The following is a 26,631-nucleotide window of genomic DNA, read 5'->3' on the forward strand; positions in this document are numbered from 1 at the left end:
GACATGCATTCTCTATCATCATGACTTTCTCCTCTGTGTTAACTTCCTGTTGTTGTAGTAGCTATGCGCTGCCAATAAATTCATTGTTACATTCAGTACATTTATATGGTTTCTCCCCCTCTCCCCCACCCCCAGGTGGACCTTTTGGAGTTGTGTTATGTCTTTCTTTTTTGACAAATGCCAGGACACATTTGTTTGCGATATGAGTTCTATGTTTCATGACTTTCTTCCCTGTGTGGACTTTGATGGAACATTGGCTGTGCCTTTCTAATAAATCCTTTGTTGCATTCATGTCATTTGTCTACCATGTGAACTTTATGATATAGTGTTAGTTTGTTTTGTTTTAAACAAATGCTTTGTCATAGTAAGTGCTCTGAGATGGTATCTCCCATGTGTGAACTTTCTGATGGTATATTGGCTGTGCTGTATCCTTCTAATAAATGCCTTTTCACTTTCTGTACATTCGTGTGATTACTTCATTAGGAACACTTTGTCTCATTCTGCACATGCATACAGATTTTTCCCAGTGTGGACTTTCTGATGTTGTTTTAAATCTCCCTTTCTTCCTTGCCACATTCAGTGTAGTCTTCAGTTTTGACTTTTGAGGTTGCGTTAGCTCTCCATTAGTTAAAAATGCTTTTCACATTCTATACATTGATATCTTTTCTCCCGAGTGTGGATTTGTTGATGCTGCATTTACTTATTCTTCCTGTAGAAGACTTTATTACATTCTGTGTATACACAGGATTTCTCTCTATGTGGATTTTCTGATGTTCCTTTAGCTCTCCATTAGTTATGTATGCTCTGTGGCATTCAATATATTGATATGGTTTCTCTACAGAGTGAACTTTCCGATGTTAAATACAATTTTATTTACAAATAAATCTCTTTTCACATTCCGTCTATTCATATGGTTTCTCCCCGTTGTGGATTTTCTGATGTTGCTTTAGATTTCCGTTTGAAATAAAGGCTTTGTCACATTCATTATGTTCATAGGGTTTCTCCCCGGTGTGGACTCTCTGATGTTGCATTAGACGTGATTTTAGAATAAATGCCTTCTCACATTCAGTGCAGTTGAATGGTCTCTCTCCAGTGTGGACTTTTTGATGTCGCTTCAGAGCTCCACTTTTTATAAATGCTTTACCACACTCACTACATTGATACGGTTTCTCCCCAGTGTGGATTTTCTGATGTAGCTTCAGCTGGCTCTTTGCGATAAATGCCTTGCAGCATTCGGTACACTGATATGGTTTCACCCCAGTGTGGACTCTCTGATGTTGCATTAGACGTGACTTTATAAAAAATGCCTTCTCACATTCAGTGCATTTGAATGGTCTCTCTCCAGTGTGGACTTTTTGATGTCGTGTCAACTCTCCATTTGTTATAAATGCCTTTTCACATTGTCTGCATTGATATGGTTTCTCCCCTGTGTGGACACTCCGATGTCGCAATAGGTTTCCACTGGAAATAAATGCCTTGTCACACTGAGTGCAGTTGAATGGTCTCTCCCCAGTGTGGATTTGTTGATGCAGCTTTAGATTCTGCTTAACTCCGAATACTTTATTACATTCAGTACATTTATACGGTTTCTCCCCAGTGTGGGTTTTCTGATGTCTTATTAGTTCTCCATTGGTAATAAATGCCTTGTCACATTCTGTACATTCATATGGTTTCTCCCCAGTGTGGGTTTTCTGATGTCTTATTAGTTCTCCATTGGTAATAAACGCCTTGTCACATTCTGTACAATTATATGGTTTCTCCCCAGTGTGGATTTTCTGGTGGTGCTTCAGCTCTACATTTGCTATAAATGTTTTGTCACATTCTGTACATTGATATGGTCTCTCTCCAGTGTGGACTTTCTGATGTTGTTTTAGGTTTCCTTTGATAATAAATGTCTTGTCACATTCTGCACATTCATAAGGTCTCTGCCCAGTGTGAATTTGTTGATGCCACTTTAGATTCAACTTCCATCGGAACACTTTATTACATTCTGTACATTCATACGGTTTCTCCCCAGTGTGGACTTTCTGATGACTTGTTAGGTTTGCATTGGTAATAAATGCCTTGTCACATTCTGTACATTCATATGGTTTCTCCCCAGTGTGGGTTTTCTGATGTCTTATTAGGTTTGCATTGGTAATAAATGCCTTGTCACATTCTGTACAATGATATGGTCTCTCCCCAGTGTGGGTTTTCTGGTGGCGCTTCAGCTCTCTATTTGTTATAAATGTTTTGTCACATTCTGTACATGGATATGGTCTCTCTCCAGTGTGGACTTTCTGATGTTTCATTAGATTTCCCTTGGTAAAAAATGCTTTGTCACATTCTGTACATTCATAAGGTCTCTGCCCAGTGTGAATTTGTTGATGCCACTTTAGATTCGTCTTCCATCGGAACACTTTATTACATTCTGTACATTCATACGGTTTCTCCCCAGTGTGGACTTTCTGATGACTTGTTAGGTTTGCATTGGTAATAAATGCCTTGTCACATTCTGTACATTCATATGGTTTCTCCCCAGTGTGGGTTTTCTGATGTCTTATTAGGTTTGCATTGGTAATGTCGCAGGGTTTCTGTTCTCACACAGAACTGTGCACAGAGGAGTGGAAACTCGGCGAATTAGGGTGTCCCAAAACTCACCTTAGTATCCAACTCACCCCTTACCGAGCTAGCTACAGTGTCTCATTGGACATATCAAACTCCCTATGTTTAGACAAACCAGAACATGAATTTACAGTACCTCAGGGTACGTGGAACTCATGAACACTCTTTCGTTATATTATCATTACAAACCAGAACATGGAGTAAAGAAGACACATGTGCATTTGAAATGTTTATTTACTAATGCCGTCTTCTCAGGCGCAGTATCTTAGATAATACAAGTATACTTATTATCAGTAGCAAAATTACCAGCATAGTTACTAAGACATAAAAAGCGAATGGTGACAGCATGTTAACATACTGTAATGAATAAGAGTTAACAACACTTATATCTCACCCACCCTAACACATATATTATATTATTAGCTAAGAAGGTCTCTTTGGGTTGTTTTAGGGCGGGCCCATACCTTAGTGTCCTAGCATGAAAGGAATCACATCAGCATACACCAGCTCTCTCTGCATGTGCACCGCATCAAGTGTGTTCTATGTGCCTCGTGCAAAGCAATATCAATCCAGCCTGAAGCCAGAGTTGGCAAAGGCTGCACTTGTGTTATGACTATGAAGGCGTGGAGATCAGACCTCATAACAATTCCATATCGTGTTGTTCCTGAAACTTCAGCACTCTTCGTGCAGACATAGTTTATTAAGCAAAGCTGATATCAGAGCAATAACATATTATTCTCACATACACCACGGCAAACTACTAGGTTGAAAGCTTAGTCAACAATTAAGTGTCGTGTGCAGAAGCTGCAAGAAAGAAAAATGGCGTTTAAACCTCAAATGTACCTATGCTAACTTAACACGATATAAGGATATACAGGAGCTATATGACACCCCCCCATGATCCGAGAACGGACTAAATATGATAACAGAAGTGCCATCACATGAGAGCAGAACTCAACAGTAAACGAGCATGAATCGAAACTAAACTTTAAAAAGTAATGCTAAAAAATAGCCCAAAAATATAACGTGGCTCAAGCCAATAGGCAAGTAAAATAAAAAAGTTCTCGACAAATAAGTCAATAAAATCAATGAAATGCTATTAATCAGCACGTCAATCCGAGGCAGTGTCTATGATAAAACTGTATATGAAAAATAAGCAGCAACTGCCTCTAATAGGAAATCACTGTCCTCATCCGAAAATAGTTCAGCCATCCAATTTAAAAGATGAAAGGAACATACGTGTTCTCCCAGCACCGGATCCTCTATAACCATCAGAGGACAGCTCGGTGGGATTTCAAGAAAACTTAGTTCCAAGAAAGTCTGTGCTGCCGACAATATATCCCAGGGACCCATTAGTCCATGCGCCACTGCTAAGGCCATAATCCTCTCGTCAGAACAAACCAACTCGTGAGCAATGATAGGACTCATCAGCTGATTAAAATCGACGTCAGGAGAAACCGATCCGCAGAGACACAAATCAATGGCCCAATGGAAATCACAGGTCAGGCAGTGAAATACAGGCTGGACACAGGTGAAGTAGGAGAATCGAAAAGATAATCCATATGCCGTGCTCAATGTCGCCAACGGCAGTGTGCCATAATATTCAAGCATGCGGTTGCGAAACCGCGTCAGTAGCTGTTGCGCGGGGTCTTGCACAGGAAGGACATCCATATTTAAAGAGACAAAAAACCACTAGCGCGCCAGCTGCTAATGCAAGTAAAAATGGGAACCCTCCAAACAAGGATGAAAAAATAGAATGGAAGAAAGCAGGGATGACTCCAAAAATCTTTTCAAATGAAGTCACGAGACCACTGCTAACAACTTTAAAAAAATGTGCAAGGCCTTTTGTGGAGGATGCGTTAAAGATAGTTCGAACCATTGCTCCGAAATGCAAAGGCAAATCAGTATTCAAAAGAGCCTGAACCTCTGTACGGGTGTTTGCAATGTGAAGCACGAAAGTTTCACGGGCCGAGCTCAAGGCCACCTCTTTCTGGGACAAAAGAGCCCTTATTCTTGCCATGCCGCTGAATTCTGCTCCCAAGGTTGGTATCTGTGGCCAGATGGAAGACTCCCTATGTTCACGTGTGGGAGGATAAAGCACATTTCTGCAGCAAATAACCCGCTCACTTACTGTTACTATGAAAGCTATACCTTTAATTAACCCACAACAGTTTTCATTATTGAGCATTAAATAACTACCATTCTCTAATAATTTAAACGTGGGGATGATAGCAGGAACTGGCGTGCCTTGTAAAACGCAAGCCATATTCGGTCGGTCCTTGTTGCATGAACCGTGTAACTGTATGTGTCTACACATTAAAGAATGATCTGGCGTCTCAGTGCACTCCTCCCCTGTCAGATAAACTTCCTGGTCATCCTTAAAACATCTGTATGTGTATGGGAGTGACCAGACTTCATGAAGGAAACTGCTACCTAAAGGTTCAAAACGACCTATGGGTACATATTTCATGCAATTTGAAAACTTATATAAAGCAAAAGGCAGCGTTATTAAACCGTGGATAAGCCACGTTGCAGCTGTGGCTTCCGCCACGGAAAAAGGTAAAGATTCTAACCTCTCAATATGTAACATAGAAAAGGAAGCATCACGCATTGAAAGTAAGCGTTGTTTATCAGTCAAATTAAACGGCGCAAATAAAGAAGAAACGTTCATGTACCCCCAGGGAACTTTACCCATTTTCAGAGTTTGAAGGGTCCATGCAAACTGCATGATTGATCGTAATTGATTTTGACCATGGTATAATACTGACACTTCATCATGTACAATATCGACGACTGAAGACACAATATTATCCAATGTGTAAATTCTAGAGGAAAGCACATTAATGCTATTGTCAACAACTGCAAGCACTTTCTCAAGATTTGCTTGATCAATAGCCCTAAGGCGTGTAGCAGCCTCAATCTGTGATAGCTTCCAAATTTCATTGTAAACCCCATATAACCATCTTTTCGACCTGCCACTAGCCGGGCCTTTAATGAAATCATTCAAATCCACATCTGCATTTAGTTTAGAAAGGTGATCCTTAACCGCAGGTAAAGTTGAATGTTTCAGCCAATTTTGACACAATTTGCCTACAGAATACGAGGTGACAGTATGACCTAAACTAAATCTGGGATCAGATCTAACAGTTTTAAAACCGTCAGTTAAATTCAAAAATCTATGTTGGCAAGAATCAGCACTACGGTGCCAAAGCAGCCAACCCTTAGGATTCATACTGGAAATGTTAAAGGAGGAATTAAGAAGTAGAGTCTGTAATTCTCTAATGGACAACTGAGTAAAATTACTCCAACCATAATATTCTTCCAACTCCGGGAAAGAAGGAGTGTTTAACTTTTTAGAAGTAGCCAATCCAAAGCAGGTGGTCTGGGAAATCGTTTCATTTAGAAACAACATATGATTCGGGATGAGACATGCACGGTGAAAAGCCTCAGTGCCTTGTACCTGCCAGGCCTTTGAACCCCAAACTGATTTAAGGTCTATCGTATCCTTCCATAACTCATAGCCTCCAGTAACTAATTGATCAAGGAAGGACTTGGAATACAACAATTTAGTATCGGTAAGTCTAACCTTGGACATTGGCATTTTTCGAAACTTAAAATAAAAGGACTCGGGATTGGACTGATTAAAGTCAGTGAAGTAAGTATACTTTCTCAGAAATGTTTCAGAACTCCCCTGATGAGGCGCTGGGCAATGTTCCCACTGAGTAAAGTTAACAGTATCCCTTCTGGATGATGTTTTGTGTAAGAAGTGATTGCCATAATGTTGGTAACAGAATAATTCACCATAATTAGCAGATTCTAAATATAAATCCTCAGCATCAAATGCAGCATAGTATTGCAAATCAGAAAATAAACTTTCTACAGCATTGACATCCCAGTCATCAGAACGAATGTTTTGTTTCACCACATCCCCCATATTCACTCTAAGTACATTAGGGACATTAACGACTTCCGTTGGGCCATGAATCTGAAACCGAACTGCATCCCACACGATTCCATCAAGGACAGGCCATGCTGTGATGTTAACCAAAGTCAAGTCTCTTTTAAATCTGTGTGTAGAATGGGACGAGGAAAGCGGGGCCAAAGTTCCATTCAGATGAGTAATGCAAGTTCTCTCCTCGACATAGTGTCCATTCATGATTCGAAAAAAATAAAACACAAAACCAATTGACATAAAAAGGTAAACTGAAAAAAGGACCAGCCAAATGTATGTCCAAGGGGGTATCAAAAAATGTTTTTTAAACAGGCTAGCATAAACTGCAATTCGAGAGGGTTTCTTCGAGGCAAGGGAAGCAGAGTCAAATGAAAATCTGGATTCCGTGGCTAAACGAGCTTGCAGGTCAGGCATGGACAAATCAGTGGGGTAGGTATAGTCTATCTCATCAATGTTAGTTCCGGGTAAATTATTTAATAACGGACTGGAAACAGCAGGTAATTCGATGGCCACTTCAGGTTCAATATTAGAAGCAGTGGGCATAACTGAATTTCTCACAATGGAAGGACAGGTGACAGCCGGTGTCATGCTAAGAAGAATCGGCCACTCTGTGTATCTTGACATTGTCAATTGAAATAAACCTGTTTTCCTTACGACCAGGAAGTGGTGGTAAAATGACTGTTCGTGTGCCCTTCACTCCAAGGACGGGAACCGGAGCTCGATAGGAAGGACCAAATTCTTTCTTGTTATCGATCTTCTCTCGAACCAGTTCACCAACTTGGGGTAGCCAGCCAACTACCGGGATCTGCAACGCATCATCCGACGTGGAGGGCAAATGTTCCTTTGCAAGACTGTCTCTGGTCTTTTGTAGATTCTGTAAAACATTGCAATGTTCATCTGCGTCAAAGGAAGTGGCGCGAACCACACAGTCTAGACCGTCAAGGTCAGGGACGTACATCTTGATGCCAAAGAGCATTTCGTATGGGGTCCGCCCACCCAGAGACCTTCTAGGGAGATTATTAAGAGCACGCTGCTCGCCATAGAGGTGAGCCAGCCAGTTTCTGCCAGTGCCTATAACTTGGGCTGTCAAAGATTGCTTTAAATCACGGTTCATTCGCTCAACTACACTGTTACCCTCAGGTCTGTAGGGAGACGAAAACTTGACTTGGACCCCCAACGAAGTCATGGCATCCTTATACGCCTTAGAGGCGAAAGCCGGACCCTGATCCGAATGGAAGGTACCACAGGCAAAAATCCCTATAAAGACACGCAAATCTCTAATGACAGTCCGTGAATCAGCGCTGCGATGTGGCCATACCCACACAAAGCGTGTGCATGAGTCAACTGCTACTAAGATGTACTTATACGCAGTATCAGATGAAAAAGGACCGCAGTGATCTAAATAAACACAACCTAGCGGTTTATTAGAAATGTACAACTGAGTCTGTGGCGGACGCGTAGCAGTCGAAGGTTTAATCTGCTGGCATATGTCACAAAGAAGGACATAATCACGCGTCTGTTTGTACAGTCCCCGCCACCAGAAACGTTGTTGTAATTGAGTTACAGTGGCCGAGACGCCCGCATGCGCAGACGCCACACCTTCATGTGCCGCTGTAATCAAGTCTGCTCTGCGATCCGAGTTGGGAATCAGCCGTTCCCAACATCAGGAATTGTCACAAAAGGAACCTTTTCGGGACTGAAGTGGTATTTGTACTTCGAAGGGAATCCCGCAGGATGTTTACTTCCCTTCTCAGAGGCAGCAATTGCTGCCAAGATGTCGCTATCAATCTTGGTTTTTGACCTAGTAACCGCTGCAACTAAGTATGTAGATACTGCTGATTTCGCTGCCTCATCAGCAAGCGAGTTGCCAACAGCGTGAACTCCTACGCGCTGATGACCGAGAGTATGAATCACATAAACGAGAGGCAACATAGCCTTAAGCTCTGCCACTCCAACCCAGATAATTTTGTGTTTTATTGTGCTACCCTTGGAATCATGAAAATCATTTTGAATCCAAAAGAACAAGTTTTCATTGTAAGACTGGACACAGTAGTAAGAATCACTTACAATCAGAGTAGTAACACTTGGATCTGCGTACTCCAACGCTAGTAAAAGAGCACGAAGCTCAGCCAATTGTGCAGTGCAATCGCCCAGGGGCAACGTGTGTACCTCCCTGGAAATGAATTCATCGTTCAACATAGCACCAACCACAATAGCACATGCGGAAACGTAGGCATGTTTAGAGCCATGCGCAACCTGCGCCGACCCATCAGTGTAAATGATGCAATGGAAGTCCTCCAAAGGTCGCATAGCCAGAGGAGCAGGATGAACGAACTCATACTGCAAGTACTCTTGCGACCGTAAAGAGGCGTCAAAAATAAACGTGACATCCGTGGACGTCAATGACGCTGCCCATTGAATCCACCGTGGGTGCATAGCTTTAGAATTTGGTACACTGGCTTTCGTGACTGCCTCCAAATGAGGACAGGGTGTTACCACTAACATGCGCTTCCCCTGTGACAGAGCTCGTTCTTTAAGAATCGCCATCTGTACAGCAGTTAAAACTTTCTCCACAGTGGGAAACCGCAATTCAGCCGAAGTGTACAAGTGTGACTTGTAAGCAATAGGCACTGTGTCTCCTTCATTAAAAGTCAGGTACGTGAAACCCACCGCCCCTGGGATTATTCTTATCACCAGGTTGGTGTGGTTATCACGAGTCAGTAAGTATTTAGAAGCGAGCAGATAAGCCTGCAAGGATTGCAAAATGGCTGAATGCTCAGGCAGCCAGCATGATTTTGAGAATGTAGGTTGTATTAATGCATACAACGGCTTGATACGCTGGGCATATTCCGGAATGTATGTCCTTCCGAAATTCAAAAAGCCCAGCAAAGATTGTAATTTTTTCAGTGTTGTAGGAGCGCGCAATTGTGCGCACTTCTCTAAGAAGTGAGGAGCCAAACCTCTACCCTCATGGTTGAGCTCATAGCCCAAAAACAACACTGTGTGTTCAGCAATGTGCGATTTTGCAAAGTTAAATTTGTAACCCATGTCTGCGAAGTTGCAAATAACAGAATTTACACGACACAGATGCTCCCAAATATCGTCGTCTGTGAGATATATGTCATCCACATACGAAAAAGCATCAGGGTCGAGTGCCTCCAGAATAGAGACAATGCGAGCGGTAAATATACCAGGACTATTCTTATAGCCCATAGGAAGACGCCGGAATTGTTTTTGGACTCCAGCGCTCGTAAAACTGGTCCATTGGGAGCTAAAGCTGTCCAATCTGTGGGCATAAAAACCGTTGGATATGTCAAGCGTTGTCTTGAAACGCTTACGCACAAGACTATCCACAAGGGCAGAGCCGTGAGTATTCTGTACTGCACAGTTACGGCAATGCGAGTTTAAATGCCGGTAATCCAAAACCAAACGATATGATCCGTCAGGTTTGTTCACAGTAAAAAGGGGATTATTCATCGGTGACACACACGTTTCAATAACTCCCTGATATTCCAATTGTTCAAGGATTTCCGCGACGGAAGATTTTGCTTCACGCCTAATGGGATATTGAGGTTGAGGCTGCGGCTGAGACCGCAACGGAATTTCGTGGCAAGGCGACAATTTATCCCAACCACATTGGTTACGGTACAGAGCCGGCGCGAGAGCTCGAGCCCACTCTTCTGCAAAATGCTGCGCATGCTCTTTCGAGACAGTGTTCGCGAAACTGGGGAGGATCACCTCCTCCCCTCGCGGCGCCGCGAGCACAAAAGGTGGGGGCCAGTCAGCCTCCGAAAGTAAAATATCATACGTAGAAGACAGATTTTCCCAAAATACACCTTTAACGGTACGCTGTATGTCACCTTCAATTAACAGGACAATTTCATAAAGTCTTTCTGGGGGAGCAAGTCTCGTATCCGCTGTTTCTATCACAACGTAGACATCAGTCGCTGTCACCCTCAGTAGTGGACGCAGCGCCTCTCTGACTATGGTTATCTCCGCCGCGCTGTCCAGCAAGGTCAGAGCCCACGTCAGATTCCGAAGCCGCGTTCTCACTATCTGTGGCATATCGATGCGCTGTTAAGGCTGCGACTTTCTTTTTTGCAAACTGCGGTCTCTTAGGCGTAGAATCCTCCTGCTTCACTGCGCCGTCCGTTTGGCGGGACTGACCACGTCCCTGTTGGCCACCACGTCCACGTCCACCCCCTCCTTCACCGGTCTTCGGGGCCGATGTTTCCTGAAAGGAACGAGGAGAGCGTTGATCAGAACCCTGAAATCGATCAGGTGATTTAATCATCGCGCGATCGCGCAAATCATAAACTTTCTCTGTCGGCGTAGGAGTCTGTAGTGCAGGAAAAGAATCCTGAGTCTGCTTATATTGCTTCCTCTGTGTCTGTTTTTTAGGCCAATTCTGTTTTTTGGACTTAGGCTGGACATCTGCAACTGCAGATTGTCCCTGAGGTTGTTTTTTCTCCTTTACTGTAAAATATTTCAGACCTCTACTTGTGCGGCCAATCGTTTTATAAGCGGCCACAACAATCTTTGCTAACTGACGGGGTTTATCGCATCGGGCAGAGCAGCCAAAGCGTTCGACACCTGAAAGTTCACAGCATCCCCTTTAACATTGGAGAGTATGAGATCACTTACAATCTCAAAAGAACCACACAGGCGCATACCCAATTCAACCGCCGCCTCTGGACCGTGATCATTCTGAACACGTTTAATGATGTCAGGCAGGGCATTCATAGACGGGGTGCCGAAGCACCTCGTATAAACGGCCGCAAATGTTTTTCCCCAGCTTTCACAGTCAACAAGTTCAGGAGTTAAATCCTTCGGTAAAGTAATCGTCAACATTCTATGCTTATCAGCAGGAGTAGAATTCGGAAAAACCGCCTCCAGTTGATCAAACTTCTCTGCTAGCCAGAACGGGAAGTCATTGTTGTCAACTGGACGTGCACCAAAAACCGAATTTACCATCACTGGATTGAGACGCATTCCGCCTCGATCCATGGGAACGGCCGCACCCCCCTGGGGACCACCAGGCAGGTGGCGACTGATGTATTGCACTAATGCTCGAATCACGGAAATGGACACAACATGTAGCCTACGAATTTCCTGCAGGGTACAAGCGCCGTGATTCGGGTGCGGGGTGAAACCACCCAACGCAGGCCAATTTGTACCTGGAATTGAGAGTGGACCTAACCTCGCAGCGGACAAAGAGTGGGGGAGGGCGCCATCAAACCAAACTCGATGCTGCCAATGATCAATAGGTATTTCCAATGCCCTGTACGGTGTATACTCAGCCGGGACAGCTGAGGCGGTGTAGGAGTGGAACAAACCAGAAGTTGCGTCCACAGCCGGAAACGTAACCCAAGAGTAAAACAACTCGAAAGGGAACGCCGGATCTGCACACACCACGAAAATCACAGCCATCCCATCTACCGGTACTTGGTACGTCTGAAGATGGTTGCGCACCGCCACGCGACTATGCTGCGCAATGGCTACCGCCGCCATGACAACACTGGAATCAAGAAAATACAAAGAATACTTCGTAGCACAACTGGGTAGTAATTCAAAGAAACCGTTTAAGAAAGAATCAAGCTTGAATAAGACCTATTTCAAAAAATAGGTAGGTTTCACCGACACCTCGCTTTCCGGAAACGAAGGTGAAGGGGTTAAGGTATGAACGATATACTACTCGAGTCTCATGATATAAGACCACCGAAACCGTTGGGCGCCATGTCGCAGGGTTTCTGTTCTCACACAGAACTGTGCACAGAGGAGTGGAACCTCGGCGAATTAGGGTGTCCCAAAACTCACCTTAGTATCCAACTCACCCCTTACCGAGCTAGCTACAGTGTCTCATTGGACATATCAAACTCCCAATGTTTAGACAAACCAGAACATGAACTTACAGTACCTCAGGGTACGTGGAACTCATGAACACTCTTTCGTTATATTATCATTACAAACCAGAACATGGAGTAAAGAAGACACATGTGCATTTGAAATGTTTATTTACTAATGCCGTCTTCTCAGGCGCAGTATCTTAGATAATACAAGTATACTTATTATCAGTAGCAAAATTACCAGCATAGTTACTAAGACATAAAAAGCGAATGGTGACAGCATGTTAACATACTGTAATGAATAAGAGTTAACAACACTTATATCTCACCCACCCTAACACATATATTATATTATTAGCTAAGAAGGTCTCTTTGGGTTGTTTTAGGGCGGGCCCATACCTTAGTGTCCTAGCATGAAAGGAATCACATCAGCATACACCAGCTCTCTCTGCATGTGCACCGCATCAAGTGTGTTCTATGTGCCTCGTGCAAAGCAATATCAATCCAGCCTGAAGCCAGAGTTGGCAAAGGCTGCACTTGTGTTATGACTATGAAGGCGTGGAGATCAGACCTCATAACAATTCCATATCGTGTTGTTCCTGAAACTTCAGCACTCTTCGTGCAGACATAGTTTATTAAGCAAAGCTGATATCAGAGCAATAACATATTATTCTCACATACACCACGGCAAACTACTAGGTTGAAAGCTTAGTCAACAATTAAGTGTCGTGTGCAGAAGCTGCAAGAAAGAAAAATGGCGTTTAAACCTCAAATGTACCTATGCTAACTTAACACGATATAAGGATATACAGGAGCTATATGACACCCCCCCATGATCCGAGAACGGACTAAATATGATAACAGAAGTGCCATCACATGAGAGCAGAACTCAACAGTAAACGAGCATGAATCGAAACTAAACTTTAAAAAGTAATGCTAAAAAATAGCCCAAAAATATAACGTGGCTCAAGCCAATAGGCAAGTAAAATAAAAAAGTTCTCGACAAATAAGTCAATAAAATCAATGAAATGCTATTAATCAGCACGTCAATCCGAGGCAGTGTCTATGATAAAACTGTATATGAAAAATAAGCAGCAACTGCCTCTAATAGGAAATCACTGTCCTCATCCGAAAATAGTTCAGCCATCCAATTTAAAAGATGAAAGGAACATACGTGTTCTCCCAGCACCGGATCCTCTATAACCATCAGAGGACAGCTCGGTGGGATTTCAAGAAAACTTAGTTCCAAGAAAGTCTGTGCTGCCGACAATATATCCCAGGGACCCATTAGTCCATGCGCCACTGCTAAGGCCATAATCCTCTCGTCAGAACAAACCAACTCGTGAGCAATGATAGGACTCATCAGCTGATTAAAATCGACGTCAGGAGAAACCGGTCCGCAGAGACACAAATCAATGGCCCAATGGAAATCACAGGTCAGGCAGTGAAATACAGGCTGGACACAGGTGAAGTAGGAGAATCGAAAAGATAATCCATATGCCGTGCTCAATGTCGCCAACGGCAGTGTGCCATAATATTCAAGCATGCGGTTGCGAAACCGCGTCAGTAGCTGTTGCGCGGGGTCTTGCACAGGAAGGACATCCATATTTAAAGAGACAAAAAACCACTAGCGCGCCAGCTGCTAATGCAAGTAAAAATGGGAACCCTCCAAACAAGGATGAAAAAATAGAATGGAAGAAAGCAGGGATGACTCCAAAAATCTTTTCAAATGAAGTCACGAGACCACTGCTAACAACTTTAAAAAAATGTGCAAGGCCTTTTGTGGAGGATGCGTTAAAGATAGTTCGAACCATTGCTCCGAAATGCAAAGGCAAATCAGTATTCAAAAGAGCCTGAACCTCTGTACGGGTGTTTGCAATGTGAAGCACGAAAGTTTCACGGGCCGAGCTCAAGGCCACCTCTTTCTGGGACAAAAGAGCCCTTATTCTTGCCATGCCGCTGAATTCTGCTCCCAAGGTTGGTATCTGTGGCCAGATGGAAGACTCCCTATGTTCACGTGTGGGAGGATAAAGCACATTTCTGCAGCAAATAACCCGCTCACTTACTGTTACTATGAAAGCTATACCTTTAATTAACCCACAACAGTTTTCATTATTGAGCATTAAATAACTACCATTCTCTAATAATTTAAACGTGGGGATGATAGCAGGAACTGGCGTGCCTTGTAAAACGCAAGCCATATTCGGTCGGTCCTTGTTGCATGAACCGTGTAACTGTATGTGTCTACACATTAAAGAATGATCTGGCGTCTCAGTGCACTCCTCCCCTGTCAGATAAACTTCCTGGTCATCCTTAAAACATCTGTATGTGTATGGGAGTGACCAGACTTCATGAAGGAAACTGCTACCTAAAGGTTCAAAACGACCTATGGGTACATATTTCATGCAATTTGAAAACTTATATAAAGCAAAAGGCAGCGTTATTAAACCGTGGATAAGCCACGTTGCAGCTGTGGCTTCCGCCACGGAAAAAGGTAAAGATTCTAACCTCTCAATATGTAACATAGAAAAGGAAGCATCACGCATTGAAAGTAAGCGTTGTTTATCAGTCAAATTAAACGGCGCAAATAAAGAAGAAACGTTCATGTACCCCCAGGGAACTTTACCCATTTTCAGAGTTTGAAGGGTCCATGCAAACTGCATGATTGATCGTAATTGATTTTGACCATGGTATAATACTGACACTTCATCATGTACAATATCGACGACTGAAGACACAATATTATCCAATGTGTAAATTCTAGAGGAAAGCACATTAATGCTATTGTCAACAACTGCAAGCACTTTCTCAAGATTTGCTTGATCAATAGCCCTAAGGCGTGTAGCAGCCTCAATCTGTGATAGCTTCCAAATTTCATTGTAAACCCCATATAACCATCTTTTCGACCTGCCACTAGCCGGGCCTTTAATGAAATCATTCAAATCCACATCTGCATTTAGTTTAGAAAGGTGATCCTTAACCGCAGGTAAAGTTGAATGTTTCAGCCAATTTTGACACAATTTGCCTACAGAATACGAGGTGACAGTATGACCTAAACTAAATCTGGGATCAGATCTAACAGTTTTAAAACCGTCAGTTAAATTCAAAAATCTATGTTGGCAAGAATCAGCACTACGGTGCCAAAGCAGCCAACCCTTAGGATTCATACTGGAAATGTTAAAGGAGGAATTAAGAAGTAGAGTCTGTAATTCTCTAATGGACAACTGAGTAAAATTACTCCAACCATAATATTCTTCCAACTCCGGGAAAGAAGGAGTGTTTAACTTTTTAGAAGTAGCCAATCCAAAGCAGGTGGTCTGGGAAATCGTTTCATTTAGAAACAACATATGATTCGGGATGAGACATGCACGGTGAAAAGCCTCAGTGCCTTGTACCTGCCAGGCCTTTGAACCCCAAACTGATTTAAGGTCTATCGTATCCTTCCATAACTCATAGCCTCCAGTAACTAATTGATCAAGGAAGGACTTGGAATACAACAATTTAGTATCGGTAAGTCTAACCTTGGACATTGGCATTTTTCGAAACTTAAAATAAAAGGACTCGGGATTGGACTGATTAAAGTCAGTGAAGTAAGTATACTTTCTCAGAAATGTTTCAGAACTCCCCTGATGAGGCGCTGGGCAATGTTCCCACTGAGTAAAGTTAACAGTATCCCTTCTGGATGATGTTTTGTGTAAGAAGTGATTGCCATAATGTTGGTAACAGAATAATTCACCATAATTAGCAGATTCTAAATATAAATCCTCAGCATCAAATGCAGCATAGTATTGCAAATCAGAAAATAAACTTTCTACAGCATTGACATCCCAGTCATCAGAACGAATGTTTTGTTTCACCACATCCCCCATATTCACTCTAAGTACATTAGGGACATTAACGACTTCCGTTGGGCCATGAATCTGAAACCGAACTGCATCCCACACGATTCCATCAAGGACAGGCCATGCTGTGATGTTAACCAAAGTCAAGTCTCTTTTAAATCTGTGTGTAGAATGGGACGAGGAAAGCGGGGCCAAAGTTCCATTCAGATGAGTAATGCAAGTTCTCTCCTCGACATAGTGTCCATTCATGATTCGAAAAAAATAAAACACAAAACCAATTGACATAAAAAGGTAAACTGAAAAAAGGACCAGCCAAATGTATGTCCAAGGGGGTATCAAAAAATGTTTTTTAAACAGGCTAGCATAAACTGCAATTCGAGAGGGTTTCTTCGAGGCAAGGGAAGCAGAGTCAAATGAAAATCTGGATTCCGTGGCTAAACGAGCTTGCAGGTCAGGCATGGACAAATCAGTGGGGTAGGTATAGTCTATCTCATCAATGTTAGTTCCGGGTAAATTATTTAATAACGGACTGGAAACAGCAGGTAATTCGATGGCCACTTCAGGTTCAATATTAGAAGCAGTGGGCATAACTGAATTTCTCACAATGGAAGGACAGGTGACAGCCGGTGTCATGCTAAGAAGAATCGGCCACTCTGTGTATCTTGACATTGTCAATTGAAATAAACCTGTTTTCCTTACGACCAGGAAGTGGTGGTAAAATGACTGTTCGTGTGCCCTTCACTCCAAGGACGGGAACCGGAGCTCGATAGGAAGGACCAAATTCTTTCTTGTTATCGATCTTCTCTCGAACCAGTTCACCAACTTGGGGTAGCCAGCCAACTACCGGGATCTGCAACGCATCATCCGACGTGGAGGGCAAATGTTCCTTTGCAAGACTGTCTCTGGTCTTTTGTAGATTCTGTAAAACATTGCAATGTTCATCTGCGTCAAAGGAAGTGGCGCGAACAACACAGTCTAGACCGTCAAGGTCAGGGACGTACATCTTGATGCCAAAGAGCATTTCGTATGGGGTCCGCCCACCCAGAGACCTTCTAGGGAGATTATTAAGAGCACGCTGCACGCCATAGAGGTGAGCCAGCCAGTTTCTGCCAGTGCCTATAACTTGGGCTGTCAAAGATTGCTTTAAATCACGGTTCATTCGCTCAACTACACTGTTACCCTCAGGTCTGTAGGGAGACGAAAACTTGACTTGGACCCCCAACGAAGTCATGGCATCCTTATACGCCTTAGAGGCGAAAGCCGGACCCTGATCCGAATGGAAGGTACCACAGGCAAAAATCCCTATAAAGACACGCAAATCTCTAATGACAGTCCGTGAATCAGCGCTGCGATGTGGCCATACCCACACAAAGCGTGTGCATGAGTCAACTGCTACTAAGATGTACTTATACGCAGTATCAGATGAAAAAGGACCGCAGTGATCTAAATAAACACAACCTAGCGGTTTATTAGAAATGTACAACTGAGTCTGTGGCGGACGCGTAGCAGTCGAAGGTTTAATCTGCTGGCATATGTCACAAAGAAGGACATAATCACGCGTCTGTTTGTACAGTCCCCGCCACCAGAAACGTTGTTGTAATTGAGTTACAGTGGCCGAGACGCCCGCATGCGCAGACGCCACACCTTCATGTGCCGCTGTAATCAAGTCTGCTCTGCGATCCGAGTTGGGAATCAGCCGTTCCCAACATCAGGAATTGTCACAAAAGGAACCTTTTCGGGACTGAAGTGGTATTTGTACTTCGAAGGGAATCCCGCAGGATGTTTACTTCCCTTCTCAGAGGCAGCAATTGCTGCCAAGATGTCGCTATCAATCTTGGTTTTTGACCTAGTAACCGCTGCAACTAAGTATGTAGATACTGCTGATTTCGCTGCCTCATCAGCAAGCGAGTTGCCAACAGCGTGAACTCCTACGCGCTGATGACCGAGAGTATGAATCACATAAACGAGAGGCAACATAGCCTTAAGCTCTGCCACTCCAACCCAGATAATTTTGTGTTTTATTGTGCTACCCTTGGAATCATGAAAATCATTTTGAATCCAAAAGAACAAGTTTTCATTGTAAGACTGGACACAGTAGTAAGAATCACTTACAATCAGAGTAGTAACACTTGGATCTGCGTACTCCAACGCTAGTAAAAGAGCACGAAGCTCAGCCAATTGTGCAGTGCAATCGCCCAGGGGCAACGTGTGTACCTCCCTGGAAATGAATTCATCGTTCAACATAGCACCAACCACAATAGCGCATGCGGAAACGTAGGCATGTTTAGAGCCATGCGCAACCTGCGCCGACCCATCAGTGTAAATGATGCAATGGAAGTCCTCCAAAGGTCGCATAGCCAGAGGAGCAGGATGAACGAACTCATACTGCAAGTACTCTTGCGACCGTAAAGAGGCGTCAAAAATAAACGTGACATCCGTGGACGTCAATGACGCTGCCCATTGAATCCACCGTGGGTGCATAGCTTTAGAATTTGGTACACTGGCTTTCGTGACTGCCTCCAAATGAGGACAGGGTGTTACCACTAACATGCGCTTCCCCTGTGACAGAGCTCGTTCTTTAAGAATCGCCATCTGTACAGCAGTTAAAACTTTCTCCACAGTGGGAAACCGCAATTCAGCCGAAGTGTACAAGTGTGACTTGTAAGCAATAGGCACTGTGTCTCCTTCATTAAAAGTCAGGTACGTGAAACCCACCGCCCCTGGGATTATTCTTATCACCAGGTTGGTGTGGTTATCACGAGTCAGTAAGTATTTAGAAGCGAGCAGATAAGCCTGCAAGGATTGCAAAATGGCTGAATGCTCAGGCAGCCAGCATGATTTTGAGAATGTAGGTTGTATTAATGCATACAACGGCTTGATACGCTGGGCATATTCCGGAATGTATGTCCTTCCGAAATTCAAAAAGCCCAGCAAAGATTGTAATTTTTTCAGTGTTGTAGGAGCGCGCAATTGTGCGCACTTCTCTAAGAAGTGAGGAGCCAAACCTCTACCCTCATGGTTGAGCTCATAGCCCAAAAACAACACTGTGTGTTCAGCAATGTGCGATTTTGCAAAGTTAAATTTGTAACCCATGTCTGCGAAGTTGCAAATAACAGAATTTACACGACACAGATGCTCCCAAATATCGTCGTCTGTGAGATATATGTCATCCACATACGAAAAAGCATCAGGGTCGAGTGCCTCCAGAATAGAGACAATGCGAGCGGTAAATATACCAGGACTATTCTTATAGCCCATAGGAAGACGCCGGAATTGTTTTTGGACTCCAGCGCTCGTAAAACTGGTCCATTGGGAGCGAAAGCTGTCCAATCTGTGGGCATAAAAACCGTTGGATATGTCAAGCGTTGTCTTGAAACGCTTACGCACAAGACTATCCACAAGGGCAGAGCCGTGAGTATTCTGTACTGCACAGTTACGGCAATGCGAGTTTAAATGCCGGTAATCCAAAACCAAACGATATGATCCGTCAGGTTTGTTCACAGTAAAAAGGGGATTATTCATCGGTGACACACACGTTTCAATAACTCCCTGATATTCCAATTGTTCAAGGATTTCCGCGACGGAAGATTTTGCTTCACGCCTAATGGGATATTGAGGTTGAGGCTGCGGCTGAGACCGCAACGGAATTTCGTGGCAAGGCGACAATTTATCCCAACCACATTGGTTACGGTACAGAGCCGGCGCGAGAGCTCGAGCCCACTCTTCTGCAAAATGCTGCGCATGCTCTTTCGAGACAGTGTTCGCGAAACTGGGGAGGATCACCTCCTCCCCTCGCGGCGCCGCGAGCACAAAAGGTGGGGGCCAGTCAGCCTCCGAAAGTAAAATATCATACGTAGAAGACAGATTTTCCCAAAATACACCTTTAACGGTACGCTGTATGTCACCTTCAATTAACAGGACAATTTCATAAAGTCTTTCTGGGGGAGCAAGTCTCGTATCCGCTGTTTCTATCACAACGTAGACATCAGTCGCTGTCACCCTCAGTAGTGGACGCAGCGCCTCTCTGACTATGGTTATCTCCGCCGCGCTGTCCAGCAAGGTCAGAGCCCACGTCAGATTCCGAAGCCGCGTTCTCACTATCTGTGGCATATCGATGCGCTGTTAAGGCTGCGACTTTCTTTTTTGCAAACTGCGGTCTCTTAGGCGTAGAATCCTCCTGCTTCACTGCGCCGTCCGTTTGGCGGGACTGACCACGTCCCTGTTGGCCACCACGTCCACGTCCACCCCCTCCTTCACCGGTCTTCGGGGCCGATGTTTCCTGAAAGGAACGAGGAGAGCGTTGATCAGAACCCTGAAATCGATCAGGTGATTTAATCATCGCGCGATCGCGCAAATCATAAACTTTCTCTGTCGGCGCAGGAGTCTGTAGTGCAGGAAAAGAATCCTGAGTCTGCTTATATTGCTTCCTCTGTGTCTGTTTTTTAGGCCAATTCTGTTTTTTGGACTTAGGCTGGACATCTGCAACTGCAGATTGTCCCTGAGGTTGTTTTTTCTCCTTTACTGTAAAATATTTCAGACCTCTACTTGTGCGGCCAATCGTTTTATAAGCGGCCACAACAATCTTTGCTAACTGACGGGGTTTATCGCATCGGGCAGAGCAGCCAAAGCGTTCGACACCTGAAAGTTCACAGCATCCCCTTTAACATTGGAGAGTATGAGATCACTTACAATCTCAAAAGAACCACACAGGCGCATACCCAATTCAACCGCCGCCTCTGGACCGTGATCATTCTGAACACGTTTAATGATGTCAGGCAGGGCATTCATAGACGGGGTGCCGAAGCACCTCGTATAAACGGCCGCAAATGTTTTTCCCCAGCTTTCACAGTCAACAAGTTCAGGAGTTAAATCCTTCGGTAAAGTAATCGTCAACATTCTATGCTTATCAGCAGGAGTAGAATTCGGAAAAACCGCCTCCAGTTGATCAAACTTCTCTGCTAGCCAGAACGGGAAGTCATCGTTGTCAACTGGACGTGCACCAAAAACCGAATTTACCATCACTGGATTGAGACGCATTCCGCCTCGATCCATGGGAACGGCCGCACCCCCCTGGGGACCACCAGGCAGGTGGCGACTGATGTATTGCACTAATGCTCGAATCACGGAAATGGACACAACATGTAGCCTACGAATTTCCTGCAGGGTACAAGCGCCGTGATTCGGGTGCGGGGTGAAACCACCCAACGCAGGCCAATTTGTACCTGGAATTGAGAGTGGACCTAACCTCGCAGCGGACAAAGAGTGGGGGAGGGCGCCATCAAACCAAACTCGATGCTGCCAATGATCAATAGGTATTTCCAATGCCCTGTACGGTGTATACTCAGCCGGGACAGCTGAGGCGGTGTAGGAGTGGAACAAACCAGAAGTTGCGTCCACAGCCGGAAACGTAACCCAAGAGTAAAACAACTCGAAAGGGAACGCCGGATCTGCACACACCACGAAAATCACAGCCATCCCATCTACCGGTACTTGGTACGTCTGAAGATGGTTGCGCACCGCCACGCGACTATGCTGCGCAATGGCTACCGCCGCCATGACAACACTGGAATCAAGAAAATACAAAGAATACTTCGTAGCACAACTGGGTAGTAATTCAAAGAAACCGTTTAAGAAAGAATCAAGCTTGAATAAGACCTATTTCAAAAAATAGGTAGGTTTCACCGACACCTCGCTTTCCGGAAACGAAGGTGAAGGGGTTAAGGTATGAACGATATACTACTCGAGTCTCATGATATAAGACCACCGAAACCGTTGGGCGCCATGTCGCAGGGTTTCTGTTCTCACACAGAACTGTGCACAGAGGAGTGGAACCTCGGCGAATTAGGGTGTCCCAAAACTCACCTTAGTATCCAACTCACCCCTTACCGAGCTAGCTACAGTGTCTCATTGGACATATCAAACTCCCAATGTTTAGACAAACCAGAACATGAACTTACAGTACCTCAGGGTACGTGGAACTCATGAACACTCTTTCGTTATATTATCATTACAAACCAGAACATGGAGTAAAGAAGACACATGTGCATTTGAAATGTTTATTTACTAATGCCGTCTTCTCAGGCGCAGTATCTTAGATAATACAAGTATACTTATTATCAGTAGCAAAATTACCAGCATAGTTACTAAGACATAAAAAGCGAATGGTGAAAGCATGTTAACATACTGTAATGAATAAGAGTTAACAACACTTATATCTCACCCACCCTAACACATATATTATATTATTAGCTAAGAAGGTCTCTTTGGGTTGTTTTAGGGCGGGCCCATACCTTAGTGTCCTAGCATGAAAGGAATCACATCAGCATACACCAGCTCTCTCTGCATGTGCACCGCATCAAGTGTGTTCTATGTGCCTCGTGCAAAGCAATATCAATCCCGCCTGAAGCCAGAGTTGGCAAAGGCTGCACTTGTGTTATGACTATGAAGGCGTGGAGATCAGACCTCATAACAATTCCATATCGTGTTGTTCCTGAAACTTCAGCACTCTTCGTGCAGACATAGTTTATTAAGCAAAGCTGATATCAGAGCAATAACATATTATTCTCACATACACCACGGCAAACTACTAGGTTGAAAGCTAAGTCAACAATTAAGTGTCGTGTGCAGAAGCTGCAAGAAAGAAAAATGGCGTTTAAACCTCAAATGTACCTATGCTAACTTAACACGATATAAGGATATACAGGAGCTATATGACAGTAATAAATGCCTTGTCACATTCTGTACAATGATATGGTCTCTCCCCAGTGTGGGTTTTCTGGTGGCGCTTCAGCTCTCTATTTGTTATAAATGTTTTGTCACATTCTGTACATGGATATGGTCTCTCTCCAGTGTGGACTTTCTGATGTTTCATTAGATTTCCCTTGGTAAAAAATGCTTTGTCACATTCTGTACATTCATAAGGTCTCTGCCCAGTGTGAATTTGTTGATGCCACTTTGGATTCGTCTTCCATCGGAACACTTTATTACATTCTGTACATTCATACGGTTTCTCCCCAGTGTGGACTTTCTGATGACTTGTTAGGCCTCCATTGGTAATAAATGCCTTGTCACATTCTGTACATTTATATGGTTTCACCCCAGTGTGGATTTTCTGGTGAACCTCAAGTTGTTCCTTTTTAATGAATGCCTTACAGCATTCACTACATTCATAAACTTTCTCAACAGTGTGGATCTTTTGATGGTGCTTTAGGTTCTGCTTCCTTCGAAACACTTTAGTACATTCTGTACATGTATATAGTTTCTCCTCTATGTGGGCACTCTGATGCTGCATTAGGTCTTTCATTGCAAAGAACAATTTGCCACAGTCAGTCCATCGATATGGTCTTTCTCCAGCAGGAAGTTTCTGAAGTTGTGCTTGCTATTTCTCTGCCTAATAAATGTTTTGCCACATTCTAGATATTCATTTAACTTCTCTCCTGTGTGCTCTTTCTCATACCAGGTTGGCTCTTCCTTCGTAATGAGCGCCTCAAAATTGCTTCAATATGTCAGTGTGTTATGTCTTCAATGTTCATCAGCTGATGCCTAAGAGCCAAGTACATACCTCATTGGGCAGTGTAGGTTTTCTGCTGCAGAAAGAGCTTGACGAGGAATTAGCCTTCAAGGGAAGAGATTTTGAGATATACTGTTTTTATATCACTTCCTACAAAAGTGATGTTTAATGCCTTTACCATTTTCGTTCATCACTGCATTCATTTGACCTGTTAAGATTAAGAAAAGGAAACACAGAACAAGCTTAAATGCAGACCCAATCATAAAAATCTATTGCCATTTAATGAGACTTTTAACTGTCCATAGAGACTAGTGCTTTGGAGAAATTCTAGATTACACTTTCAATGTACAGATACAGTAGGCAGAGTAAGGGCATGTAATCCTTCCATGATTCCCTTCTATTCAGGAGTGAGGACTCAAGGAGAAACCAAGACACCAGAGAAGGTTACTGTTGGGTGCACAGCATCAAAAAAAGAAAAACATAAGGTGCAATGGGGTGGCGTCTGTTACATCATTCTGTAGGTATGCCCATTTTTCTCCACAAATGTGCGCTCCTAAAGAATTACACATGCACAGTTTTCCGTTTAGTCTGGTGTTACCCAATAACTTTTATTTTACAAAATACATATATGATTTACTTACTTAAAGCGGTTTCAGCTCTCCATCCACTGGTCTGATTTTGTGCAATTCACATTTTGCCCTCGCCCACCACACAATACAGCATGGAGCAGTGGCCTGCCTACTTCTGCCACTTTATTAGTTCCTGCCGGCTGCAAATGATGTTGTAAATTCCTTCTGGAGCTGCCTTTGTTTACCTGTTTGCTGCTATATCAGAGTATACCAGTTGGTGTCCATTTTCATCTATTCTTTATAACATAATTCAGAATTGAGAATGTACACAATGAGATGCCTTTATAACTGCACTCCTGTATGTATTTTAATTGAGGACTTCCGCTATGCTTGTAAACCAACTTAATAGGTCTTTAAGGTCTTTCTAGTTTGCTTTCAGTGCTCTTGTTTGCTGTGCTTATACGGGTATTTTATTATTACATTACTAATTGTATCTGTGCTGTGCTGTCTGTCTTTGCAATCCTAACTATCAACCTCAGTGCGCCGCTCAACCCGTCTGTCTACCTATCATTCTATGTATGTATCTACCTATCTATCAACCTATCTATCTACTGTCCCTCTATCTATGCAACGTTTATCTTTGCAACAGTATCAATCTTTTTTAATTCCATCTATATTTGCAAATCTATCATTCTATCTATCAATGTATCTATATTTTCAAGTTTATCTATCTATATCTATCTGTAGGGTTGGATCACTGACTAAATATCGAAGGTCAAAATATCGACCTACAATAATATTGTAGCAAAAATATTGAGGACAAGAATATCGACATCCTATCTACATTAAAGTAAGTACAAAAATATTGGACAAAAATATTGATGTCAAAAATATCGTTAAGTTAAAAAAAAATGTAAAACAAGGTAAATAATAAATATAATTAAAACAAACATAGTTAAAATATTTTAAATGCTTAAGAATTATTAGTAATATATATAATTTTAAAAAACATTAAACATATACATATAATATATATCTACTTACTTATTAATGTTTAAATATTTATTTTAATCACTTATAAATGTTTATTTTTTTATAAATTATAAATACATCTATACACATAAACCAATAATATAAATAACAATTAAAAATGTATATATAACAAATGTAAACAATAAAAAAATTTACATCTTTTTTCAATTAATCATACAGTATATTAGCTAAAATAATATAAAAAATATTAGATAGCGGAAGAAATAAAATTAATATTCCAAACCCAGTGACTGCAACAGTAGAAAAAGTGTTGGATAACGTAGGGGTAAAATTACTATTCCCACTCCAGTGAGTGCAACAGTAGGGAAAGTGTTGGATAGCTTAGGGGTAAAAACTACTATTCCAACTCCAGTGAGTGCAACAGTAGGGAAAGTGTTGGATAGTGTAGGGGTAAACATTACTATTCCCACTCCAGTGAGTGCAACAGTAGGTAAAGTGTTGAATAGCGGAGGGATACAAATTACTATTCCCATTCGCATGAGTGTAACAGTAGGGAAAATGTTGGATAGCGGAGGGGTACAAATTACTATTCCCACTCCAGTGAGTGCAACAGTAGGGAAAGTGTTGGATAGCGGAGGGGTGAAAATTACTATTCCCACTCCAGTGATTGCAACTGTATGGAAAGTGTTGGATAGCGGAGGGGTCAAAATTACTATTCCCACTCCAGTGAGTGCAACAGTAGGGAAAGTGTTGGATAGCAGAGGGGTAAAAATTACTATTCCCACTCCAGTGAGTGCAACAGTAGGGAAAGTGTTGGATAGCGGAGGGGTCAAAATTACTATTCCCACTTCAGTGAGTGCAACAGTAGGGAAAGTGTTGGATAGCGTAAGGGTATAAATTACTATTTCCACTCCAATAAGTGCAACCGTAGGGAAAGTGTTGGATAGCGTAGGGATAAAAAGTACTATTCACACTCAGGTGAGTGCAACAGTATTCAAATTGTTGGATAGCGTAGTGGTAAAAATTACTATTCCCACTCCAGTGAGTTCCACAGTAAGGAAAGTGTTGGATAGTGGAGGGGTAACAATTACTATTCCCAACTCCAGTGAGTGCAACAGTAGGGATAGTGTTGGATAGCGTAGGGGTTAAATTAACATACTTATAAATATATATATTTTTGTAATAAATAACATATTTATAATTATTTAACAAAATAATTATTAAAAAATACCTATAAAATGTCATTAATATTTACTTAAATAACATTAAATTACTTCCCACCCTATTCCCCTATAAACACACAATGTGCTACACA

The 26,631-nt window shown here is 42.8% G+C and overlaps 1 protein-coding gene across 1 annotated transcript; it reads right to left on the bottom strand.

Moving 5' to 3' along the window:
- Nucleotides 1–473: 473 nt before the first annotated feature.
- Nucleotides 474–24,870, bottom strand: LOC144764050 (uncharacterized). The gene is made up of 2 exons (XM_078650199.1): nucleotides 22,966–24,870; nucleotides 474–2,561 (listed from the first exon to the last, which is right to left on the bottom strand). The coding sequence occupies exons 1-2, from the start codon at nucleotides 23,545–23,547 to the stop codon at nucleotides 903–905; spliced, it is 2,241 nt and encodes a 746-aa protein (XP_078506325.1). The 5' UTR covers nucleotides 23,548–24,870; the 3' UTR covers nucleotides 474–902.
- Nucleotides 24,871–26,631: the final 1,761 nt, after the last annotated feature.

The sequence above is a fragment of the Lissotriton helveticus genome, chromosome 6, assembly GCF_964261635.1.
Source record: "Lissotriton helveticus chromosome 6, aLisHel1.1, whole genome shotgun sequence".
Taxonomy (NCBI): Eukaryota; Metazoa; Chordata; class Amphibia; order Caudata; family Salamandridae; genus Lissotriton; species Lissotriton helveticus.